Raw genomic sequence first — 12,029 nt, forward strand, 5'->3', positions numbered from 1 at the left:
TAGTTTGAAAGGGGAGGCACTAGATGGTGCACACAGGTGGTCAGTATTCCATCTGCTATCCCAGATCTTCATTTTGGGGCAGATGGTGTTGTTAGTGAATGGATCCACCAGCATATGAAATGCACAATGTCTCCTGGAATATCCAAGACATAGTCAAAGATGTGGAACATGAAGCAGCAGGAGGTTGATCTTTGAGTGAGTGCAGATACACACCCTTCCTCCCTGCCCCAGACAGATGAGGGTGGGCGGGTAGGACCGAAAGAGCAATTTTAAAAGATATTCTAACCAAATTGGCTCTGGAGTCATGGATGCTACATCACAGTCTGACAAAGAGAATTTGAGCTGAGAGACTGGGAGAGAAAAGACGCAGAAGGAGGAAGGGAGAGGGGGTGGAGGAGGACAGCAATCCTTTGGACATATCCCATCCACCTTCACATCAAGGCTACAATTTAAATAGAGGGTAATTTATTTCCTTTATCAAATTCTCTTCTTTGCAGACAAGCAGAATGATGCCATGGTTATTTTACCCTCTGCCCCTGTTAATGTCCACCTGACATTGAAATACTGATCACTCCTGTCTGCAAAGTCAGAGAAATAAAGGTCCCTTGACTTTGATACTCTCAAGGTCAAGATCTTGGTGGATTAAGTGTCGGGACTTGGAGACTGGAAGATTAAGTGTCGGGACTTGGAGACTGGAAGATTTGGATTCAAATTTTTACTCTGACATTTACTAGCTGTGTGACCTGGGAAACTGCTTTTTATTTCTTGAGGTCTATGTTTCCCAGCTGATAAAATAAGGACAACAGTACTTCGTGGGGCTATCGGGAGACCCAGATGAGATAATGGATTTTAAAGGGCTTTGAAAACATTTAAATCAAATATAATGGTCACTTGGTGTTATAATTGTGAAGGTGATTAGTATTCATCTCGTTTTTATCATCTATTTAGATGGAGTTCACATCGAAATAGTCCTATGATAGGTCAGGAAGTATTAAAATGTTTGTGCATCCTTTGTATCTCATATTCTTTTTGCAGCAATAAAAGAGCAAATGCCAAACCTACCTGTAAAATCTCAGGGTTGTTCAGAGGCAGAAACCCACCCTGACAACTTGGAGATCCAGAGGGGCAGGAGGTAAAAGGCTGCCAAGGCCCAATTTAGAAAATTAAGTTCAATTTTGTTGGAAAACAGAAAAAAGATGACCACCCTCCATATCCCCTGACAAAAATAAGAATTCTGCTGCTTAAGAAAATTAGAAAAATTAATTTCTAAATTAATTAAAATTTTAAAAATTAAATTCTAAAATTAGAAAATTAGAAATTGAATGGGAAGCTAGGAGTCATCTTCAAAGAATTGATGTTCTTTGGAAAAATATACTTTGGCAAATATTACCTTTCTCTAAACAGCAGGAAAAAAACTACTAACAGTAACTTAAAGTGTTTCAAGATTTGCAAAATATTCTCTTTCCAAGAGTTTTTTAAGGTAGAGTTATAATACTGTTATTCCCATTTTAAAGGTGAGGACATTAAGGCTTTAAGGAATTAATTGCCCCAGGTTTTACATATAGTAAGCACTGGAGGCAGGATTAGGACCTGAGCCTCCTACTCTGTCAAGTCATCCCCTAACAAAAATAAGAATTCTGCTGCTTAAGAAAAGTAGAAAAATTAATTTCTAAATTAATTAAAATTTAGAAAATTAAATTCTAAAATTAGAAAATTCGAAATTGAATGGGGAGCTAGAGGCCATCTTCAAAGAACTGGTGTTCTTTGGGAAAATATACTTTGGCAAATATTACCTTTCTCTAAACAGCAGGGAAAAAAAACTAAGTAACAATAACTTAAAGTGTTTCAAGATTTGCAAAATACTCTCTTCCCAAGAGTTTTTTAAGGTAGACAGTTATAATATTGTTATTCCCATTTTAAAAATGAGAACATTAAAGCTATAAGAATTAATTGCTTCAGGTCTTTCATATACATATAAACATATATATAGTAAGCACTGGAGGCAAGATAGGACCTGAGCCTCCTGGTCTATTAAGTTATTACTATGTTAGTATGCATCTCATATAAATATACAGAAACACATGAGGATGCTTGGAAAACCTGCCAGGTAGCTCCAAACCATCAGGAAGAGTATAACATAAAATATTCAAAGTGCAGGAGGAAGGAAGAGGAGAGCCTATTATGCTGCCTTCCTTTCCAAGCAAAAGGCAAAAAGGTAATTTGTAGAGCAACAGGGGAAAAGCAAGGCATGGAAGCTCCTAAGTTCTATGCTCTGCAAAGCTAGTAACAAAGAATCAGCCACTGCCAACAAATATCTATCATGATTGTATCTATCTCACCACCAATTCCATCATCATCATCATCATCATCACTACTGTCATCGTTATCATTGCCATCATCATCACCCCACCACCATCTTCATATCTACTACCACTACTACCATCATCACATTCACTATCACAATTACTATTGTCATCATCACCACCATCATCATCACCATTATCATTGCCACCATCATCCCCATCACCACCTTCATATCTTTATCACTATCACCTACATCAGTACCATCATCACATTCACTATCGCCACTACAGTTGTCGTCATTACCATCATCATCATGATCACCATTATCATTGCCATCATCCTCACCCCCACCACCATTTTCATATCTATCATCACCATCGTCACCTTTACTAACACCATTATCATCACCATTATTACCTTCATCATCACTATTATCATTGTCACCATCATCACCCCACCACCATCTTCATATCTACTATCACCTTCATCAGTACCATCATCACCATCATCACTACCTTCATCATCACCATTATCATTGCTGCCATCATCTTTATCATTGCCATCATCATCACTCCCACCACCATCTTTATATTTATCATCATTATCATCACCATCATTACCTTCATCATCACTACTATCATTGCCATCATCATCCCCCCCCACCATTTTCATATCTATTATCACTACTACCACTTTCATCATCATCACCGTCATCACCATTATGTCATGTACTTAGGCACATGCCTTCAAAAAAACCTAAAGAGGAGAGAGTATCAAGGAAAATCCTGCTGAAACAATCTCCTTGTCAGATCTAAAGTTATATTCCCACGTCCAACAACTTTGAGACAACCTTAAGACTTAAAAATCAATACCTTACATATATCCGGTATTGGGTAGGTGATTCTATTCTGCATACACTTAAAAAATAAAGATCTGCCTTTAAACCAAATTAACCAGTCATTTTCAAGCACTAAGGATTTTCAGCAAAAATCTTTTCTGAGCTCCCAGGCTCACAGAAATGGTATTGAATTCAAATAAATGAAATTATCTCTCTTTGGCACTGAAATTGGAGTCAGAAGAAAAAAACACATTTAAAATCTTTCCAATGACATGTACTAGCTGTGTAACCTTTGGCAAATCATTTAACATCTGCTTCTCTTTCTTCTCATCTTCAAAATGTGAGGTTGATTCAATGACCTCTAAATTCTTCTTTAACGCTAAATCAAATGAGATCAAATGCAATGATATGTGTAAAGTGCTTTGTAAACCATAGAGTTTATGTGAGCTATTGTTATGATGCTATAAAATACACAATAAATTGTTCTGGGCGAGTAACTATTTACAAGGTTGTATTATCAAATATCTTTGAAGTAGCCAAGGTTCAACCTCTCATCTAGATTACAGATAAATGGAACGGGAGGAAGCCAAATTAAGTGAAGAGTCTGCATATCAGTCTTTGCGTCTCTTTGAGGGAGGAATCGATATTACAATAGTAAGAAGCATAAGAGACTGAATTAATGGGGATGGCAGATCATGTGCTCAATTCTAAGCATCTCTCTGTCCAGGTTATTTTTCCATAGAATAAGAGAGAAGTATAACAGAAAATACACTAAATTTGGAGGCAGAAGACCTGAGTTCAAATCCTAACTCTGCTACTTTCCATCTGTGTGCTGCTGAATAAGTCAATTCCCTTCTTTGGGTCTCAGATTCCCTTCTGTAAACTGAGGTCATTGAACTAGATTGATTTCTCTAATATAGTGCACTAGAAAGGACATTAGTTTTGGAGCTGGATGAGCTGAGTTCAAATTTTGCTTTTTCCTTGTTACCTTGCAAATTATTGCCTTGCTCTGTGAGACAGGAGATTCCTCATTTATATAAAGGTAAGATAGGATCAGGGATTGTGTATATTAGAGATCCTATAGCACCCCTTCTCAAAATAATGTTTTTAGATATATAAAATAAAACACAAAGGACATCAAATAAAATGAATTATAGTGAAATAGTGTGTGTGCATGTGGTGTGTGTTAATGTGTGTAAAATATTTAATAGAGTCTACTATGTGCCAGGCACTACGCTAGGTGTTTATTATTATCTCATTTGATCCTTACAAGAATTCTGGGAAGTAGGTACTATTATTACCTCAATTTTATAAATGAGGAAACTGAGATCAGCAACTTGCCCAGGGACACACAGTTAATAAGTGTCTTGAGATTGGATTTAAATTCAGTTCTTCCTAACTTATGGATGAGTATTCTATCCACTGTACCACCTAACTTCTCTGTGTATGTACATGTGTGTATATATTTTAATATTATCTTGATAATGATATAACAATAAATAAAATATTTAATATTTTTAGTTCATAACCATTTTTAAAACAAGTTCCTGGACCCTAGATTAAGATTCTCTGCACTATGATCTGTAGGATCCAGGGCAGTTCTAAATTCACTGATCTTACAAGCACAGTATTTTCCCCTTTTGTTCTTGCTTTTCATCTGTTTGTTTTTTCCTTTGTTGTGTTTTTTTCTTCTGATCTGATTTTTCTTGTGCAGCATGATGAATATGGAAATATGTTTAGAAGAATTTTACATGTTTAACCTATATTGGATTGCTTGCTGTCCAGGGGAGGGTGAAGAGGAGGGAGAAAAATTTGGAACACAAGGTTCTGCAAAGGTGAATGTTGAAAACTATTTTATTGCATGTATTTAGAAAAATAAAAAGCTATTAAAATAAAAATAATAAATTTAATGATCTTTTGACCTGTCTTTCCCTCCCCTTCCATTAAAACAACAACACTATGAATAAAGGACAGCACAAGCCAGGTGTGAATGACAATATCTGGAAGCAAATGCATCTCTCTCTCTTTCCTCCTCTCTCTCTCTCTCTCTCTCTCTCTCTCTCTCTCTCTCTCTCTCTCTCTCTTCATCCCCGGTTCTCACCCTCTCCTGTTACCAGGGTGTGATCCCAACCTCTATCTAACAGGGGATGGGGATAGCCTCAATGTAATCATCAATGATAGGACACCACCTTCTTGTAGTAGTCTCACCTTGTTGATTTTGTTGGTTTTAGGGAGAGTCTGACTGATGTGCAGGTCAGAGTACCGGGGAGGCTTCCGCAGGGGGTTGTTGATGTCACAGGGCACAGACTCTGTCCGGACTAACCTTGCTGGATCCGTAGGGGGAAAAAGCAATGATTTGAGAGTTTTAATATGGCTTCTCAGCATACAAAACCAACCAAAAGAAAACTCAGATCCTTTTCCCAAATGTCCTTGTCCCTTGCCTTCCAACAAAACATATAACTGGGGCCACCACCTCCAGGAAGCCTTTTTTGCTCCATTCCCTTGATCTTACTCAGAAACTACTTTGTATAGCCACTGTGTGGACCTTACTTATTATATATTTTTAACCTTACTTATCTGTTATTTTGAATTTATTAATTTATGTGCACATTCCAAATGTTTGTGGCAGCCCTCTTTGTAGTGGCTAGAAACTGGAAACTGAGTGGATGCCCATTAGTTGGAGGATGGCTGAATAAATTGTGGTATATGAATATTATGGAATATTACTGTTCTGTAAGAAATGACCAATAGGATGATTTCAGAAAGGCCTGGAGAGACTTACACGAACTGATGCTGAGTGAAATGAGCAGGACCAGGAGATCATTATATACTTCAACAACAATACTATATGATGACCAGTTCTGATGGACCCGGCCATCCTCAGCAATGAAATCAACCAAATCATTTCCAATGGAGCAGTAATGAACTGAACCAGCTATGCCCAGAAAAAGAACTCTGGGAGATGACTAAAAACCATTACATTGAATTCCTAGTCCCCATATTTATGCCCACCTGCATTTTTGATTTCCTTCACAAGCTAATTGTACAATATTTCAGAGTCTGATTCTTTTTGTACAGCAAAATAACGTTTTGGTCATGTATACTTATTGTGTATCTAATTTATATTTTAATATATTTAACATCTACTGGTCATCCTGCCATCTGGGGGAGGGGGTGTGGGGGGGTAAGAGGTGAAAAATTGAAACAAGAGTTTTGGCAATTGTTAATGCTGTAAAGTTACCCATACATATATCCTGTAAATAAAAGGCTATTAAATAAAATAAAATTTTAAAAAAATTATGTGCACGTTCCTTACCCAAATAGAATACAAACTCATGAAAAGCAGGGATTATTTTGTTTTTATTTGTATCCTCAGTGCCTAACATAGTGCCTAACAATAGTAGTGGGTGCTTAAATCCGTCTTTAACTGATTAAATGCCTTAAAATGCTATCTCTTGTTGTCTCACATGTGTCAGTAGCCAGTGAGTACAAATCCCATTTTTGATGCTTGCTTGCTGTGTGACCTTAAATAAGTTATTCATCGGGTCTCAGATTCCCTCATCTGAAATTAAAGGGATTGGACTAGATGCCCCTAAAATTCCTTCCACCTTTACATCTCTGATCCTGTATAGGTAACCTTTGCTTTCAGAGGATAGGGACTAGATGGATCCTCTGCTGCTTTTTATTTGTTTGTTTATCCCTCACAGAGTTGGGTCCACAAAAGAGTTTTTATAAATGTAAATGGAACTGAACTTAAATCTCCTTGAAATTACTTTGTAGTTACTTTACACTGGTTTATCTAAGCTCTTTCCTATTTCCTCCTGCTTTAAAACCTTCAGACTATTTTACCAGCCCAAGAGATGAAACCAGGGGAAAAGTGCAAATGAAGCTCAAAATCCTTCCAATGTACCACTTGTCAGGGACATAGTAAGAGGAGGTGATTTAAATTAGGAATTGGAGATTTAGAATGATCTCCAGATTTTATATAGAGTCCAATGACCAATCAACTATTTACTTCTGAAAACTGGTTTGGGAGTTATAAGCTCTTACTCAGTGTTGCTAAGCAGTCCTGGATTTTGCCATCATTTCATCTTCCCTTGTGCTGAACTCTTAGGATTATGGCCCTTTCCATCCATCCCATAGATGTATTTTTTGAGGCCGGGGGGGCAGGGGAAGGGGCTTCTTCCTCAATTCAATGACTTGGTTAGCTGGTGAGCTCTTTGAGAGAAAGAATTATCTTATCTGTTCCACTTATGCCCCAACCAATCAGCACAGTGCTGGTACATAATAAGCACTTAAAAAAGGCTTTAAAAAATTCACTTGCTCATTTTATTCATTCAAATGAATGTGGGTACTGTCAGTACCCATCAGACTATTGTTTTTCAGTTGTTTTTCAATCATGTCTGACTCTCTGTGACAGCATTTGGGGTTTCCTGGAAAATATACTGAAGTAGTTTGCGATTTCCTTCTGCAGCTTATTTTACAGACGAGGAAACTGAGCCAAACGGCATTAAGTGATTTATCTGCTAATAAGTGTCTGACTGGATTTGAACTCATGAAGATTAAGTCTTCCTGGTTCTAAGCCTAATGTTCTGTGCATTATAGCGCCACCTAGTTGCCCTATCCAAAACAAGTCAACAATCATTGGTTAAGCACTGTTCCATGCCAGGTACTGTATGAGATACCAGTAAATACAGTAAGTACTTAATAATCACCAGATGAATTTGAATTTGGGAACAAGGCTGATTATCTCTGTAAGATAAAATGACTGGGTATACCACCTTTGTACGCTTAAATCCAATTTCAAGAGCAGAGTTTTTCTCTTGGATATTATTTACTGCAGGATAGCACTCTGTGGAAGGAAAAAACTTATCCATCTCTCAGAGGCCATCCCAAGGGCTTTGTTCCTCAACTGCTAAAAACATCTCATTATTTAATACATTACTTATCAGGGAATCTCACAACATGGTGCCCAAAGACATATTCTCAGGTTCACACAGTATTTGGAATTCAGAATTAGAAACAGCATCATTAGATATATCAAGCAGTTCAAAGAATAGTATATTCAGAAACAGCCCTAGTAAAGGTAATTTTCAGGCGGTTGGGATAGTTGAATGATTACCAACCACCAAAAAGATGAAGCTATCTTGAGAGGTACCATGACATAGTGTTGGACATATTGGCTCAGAATTCAAATCCTGCTTCTGGCATTTACTAGTTATGTCACTTGGATAACCTCTCTGGGACTCAGTTTCTTCATTTGTAAAATAAGTGGGTTTGTATTAGAAGACCTTAAAGGTCTCTTCTTTAGCCAATGAACTTTAAATTTAACTTCATTTCTGTGTTAGTAGGCAGTTGTAATGGAAAAGATAATCTATAGCAAAAGCCCCACACCTCCTTGAAATGATTTTATGGTTTCTTTGCATTTACTTGTTGGTGTTATTCCCATTTTCTTTCCAGTAGAATATACTCTCTTAGAGAGAAGGGACTATTTCATTTCTGGCTTTGAAAATCTGGGACATTGTATATAGGAGGTTTCTAATAATTACTCATTGTTTTGAATTAAATTTACCTTTCAAATTGATACGGTTTGTTTTTTTCCTCTCAGCATCTAAGTTATTGTGAAAATAAAATTACTTTCCCTGAGAATATACAATTGTCAGGAGTTAGGGGTTAACTATGGAATGGAGGTAGAGAATCATGGTGAGTGTCGGGAGAAAGTCAACTTTAGCATTAACTTTTGCTGCACATACTTCACAAAGTGGATAAGTCACCCAAGTGTGATTACTGCCTCTGTAAGCTAGAATCAAGGGAAGTTTAAATGAAACTGATGGGAAATCATTTACCCCAGAGACAACTCTATCCCCTGCCTCTCACACTTAATTAAGCCTATGGTAGAGATCTGGATGGATAGAAAGAAATGTCTTCCCATAAGCAGGTTTTTCTTTAAAATCCACAAATTCATTCTTTTCTTTGCTAGGTAAAAAGAGGGCAGGGTGCTTTGAAAGAGGAAGGAAGGAAGGAAGGAAGGAAGGAAGGAAGGAAGGAAGGAAGGAAGGAAGGAAGGAAGGAAAGAAGGGAGGGAGGGAGGGAAGAAGAAAGGAAGGAAGGAAAGAAGAGAGAGAGGGAGGGAGGGAGGGAAGAAAGAGAGGAGGGAAAGGGAGGGAGGAAGGAAGGGAAGAAGGGAGAAGGAGAAAGGAAGGAAGACAGGGGAAATGAATGGATAGAGACAGATAAGTGATAGAGATAAACAAACCAATAGATATATAGAAGATTGAATGAGTGAGCATTTATTGATTACTGTGTGCTATGTGTTACACTATGTGGATTATGTGTGACGTCATTGCCTCATTACTTTTTCCTAAAAGATGAAATCACACAGTCTAGGACCTTGACTGTCCATTCTCATACCCGAAGAACAGATGTAGCAGACAAGGCCCTTACATGTTCAGGAGATATTCTGTATCCAATAGAGAGAGAGGTAGAATAAATGGGGATACCCAGTTGGCTGAACTTCCTTTTCAAGGACACAACCTGCAGAAAATCCCCTGGGAAACATGTGCTAAATTCTTACCTCCACGGTGGATGATCAGTAAATGGCACGGGGGAGCTTCTTTGGTGCATTTGTTATGACATTTTAACCTAAGAGAAAAGAGGAAATAAAATGAACATGAAGTTCCATCTATCCCAGATGCTCTAGATGCCTCTATTAGTAGATCTATAGCATCAAGGGATAAGTAGTCATGCTAGAGGACAAGGAAATTCAAAGAAACTTTCCAGAGGACTCAGTCTAAAGAACAATATGTTAGAAAGCAAGATATAACTATCTATCAAGGATCCTATATCTCTGGGGATCTCACTTCTACCCATTCCAGAGAACTTTCCTGCTGCTTTGACCTCTCCTCATCTGAGATCAGACTTCCAGCTGATGAGTTAATCTCTTCAATTTGGAAGATCCCCTTTGGGGAGCTGTCCAATCAGGACAGCAAATTCATTTAACCCACTATGTCTGGCTAGCCCCCAAAACATGCTTAACATCTATTATCCCTTTACCCTAAGCATCTTTCACTTTGGGCAATCAACTTAACCTCTCTGGACCTCATTATTTCCTTATAGGCATCTCTTTATACTTTTCACTTCACAGGTCTGTTCTTGAGTTAATTTGTGAGTTTATGTTCTGTTAATAAAAAAGAAGAGTATCAAAGGTACTATTTCTGGCTGATATAATTTGTGCTTTAATAGAGAACCATGGAAAAGTAGAAAGGAGGCTGGATTTGAAAATAGACATAAGTTCAAACTCCTCTACTTATACACTCAATTCCAGTCTTCTCCCATCTCTTTCAAGAGCCAGCCTTGTTAATTACCCCTATATTTTTGAAAATTGATGTCATTTTTCGTCAAAATTGATTTTTATCTCCCTCTTACCATCATCCTCATTACCACTGGGAAAAGAGAAAGAAAAACAAAAGCCTTATTACAAATATACATAATCAAGTAAGATAAATTCCTGCTTTAGCCATGTCTAAAAACAAGATACCTCATTCTGCACCCTGGGTCCAGCATCCTTCTGTCAAGAGCTGGGTAACATGCTTCATCATGAGACCTCTGGAATCATGGTTGGTCATTGGGCTGCTAAGAGTTTTTAAAGCTTTTAGTATTTTTACTATAGAGTGTTTTAGTGTTGTTACTGTATAACTGTTCTTCTTGTTCTGTTCCCTTCCCTCTGCATCAATTCAGATTTTACTGGAATTACTTCTTTCATTATTTCTCATGATAAAATAGTATTCCATGACATTGCTATGCCATAGATTATTTGACCACTCCCCAGCAGATGCTCAACTTCCCCCTTAGTTTCCTTTTTTTTTTTTGTTTCTACAAAAAGAGATGCTATAAATGCTATTTAATATATATATATATATATGTGTGTGTGTGTATATATATATATATATATATATATATATAATTTTCTTTTTTTTAATCTCTTTGGCTTACAAGCCTACCTACTCGTAGTTTCAATAGATCAGAGTATGCACAGTTTAATAACTTTGGGGGTACAGTTCCAGGAATTCTCCAGAATGCCTGGGCCAATTCAGAGCTCCACAAACAATGAATTTGTGTCTATTTTTCTCACACTTTGCTTTTTCTCCTTAATTTTCAACTTCTTCTTATCAGGTGGTTTCTCCCTGATACCTACAGACATCTCCAATTTCCTTCATTCTTCATTCATTCCTACTGTCCCTTCAAACTAATATTCACTGTCTCTCTTTCTTCTGATAGCCAATGTGATTTTCAAATAAGAGGGGAAGCTGTTTATATTCACTCATACTTTTTTACTACCCACTCACTTTTCAATCCCTCCCCTCAACATAAAATAACAATGATCTCTTTCTTTATTCCTAAATCTAATGAATTTTTCCTCAGTTTTCATCTTTCTGGCCTTCTCTTCAAAATACTACCTACCCTCTTCCTTTAAATATTTATCTTCTCTGTTTTTTTTTTTCTAATACTGATTTCTCCTGGTTCTTTTCCTATCTTTGCTATCTTATCTTATCTATTCAAATCCCTTTGAATTGCAATTAATAATAATAATAAAGCTAATACTTATTTAGTACTTTAATGGCTACAAAGTGCTTTACATATATTATCTTATTTGAAGTTTCATTATATATACAGATCATACATATAAATGAGTATATAATATATATTAAATTACATATATAAATGTATATAAAATATAATATATTAAATAAAATAATGTAGTAATTATAATACATATATACATACACATGTGTGTATGTATGTATATGTATATAGTTTTATATGTGTGTGTATGTATATATGATGTGGATTTACTCTCTTCCCCTGTCAGGAAAAAGCCCATCTGGCT

The 12,029-nt window shown here is 36.8% G+C and overlaps 1 protein-coding gene across 4 annotated transcripts in view; it reads right to left on the reverse strand.

Moving 5' to 3' along the window:
- KSR2 (kinase suppressor of ras 2) overlaps nucleotides 1-12,029 on the reverse strand; it is a 559,738-nt gene that overhangs the window by 136,478 nt on the left and 411,231 nt on the right. For 2 of the 4 annotated variants that reach the window (XM_031948681.1, XM_031948682.1), the window contains exons 8-9: nucleotides 9,717-9,784; nucleotides 5,351-5,475 (exon numbers count right to left, since the gene is read on the reverse strand). In XM_031948681.1, the coding sequence (XP_031804541.1) occupies nucleotides 5,351-5,475; nucleotides 9,717-9,784 (193 nt within the window). Of the gene's footprint in view, nucleotides 1-1,062; nucleotides 1,141-5,350; nucleotides 5,476-9,716; nucleotides 9,785-12,029 lie in introns of all 4 variants that reach the window. The other 2 variants (XM_031948680.1, XM_031948679.1) reach the window with 2 other exon arrangements.

The sequence above is a fragment of the Sarcophilus harrisii genome, chromosome 1, assembly GCF_902635505.1.
Source record: "Sarcophilus harrisii chromosome 1, mSarHar1.11, whole genome shotgun sequence".
In the NCBI taxonomy this organism is placed as follows: Eukaryota; Metazoa; Chordata; class Mammalia; order Dasyuromorphia; family Dasyuridae; genus Sarcophilus; species Sarcophilus harrisii.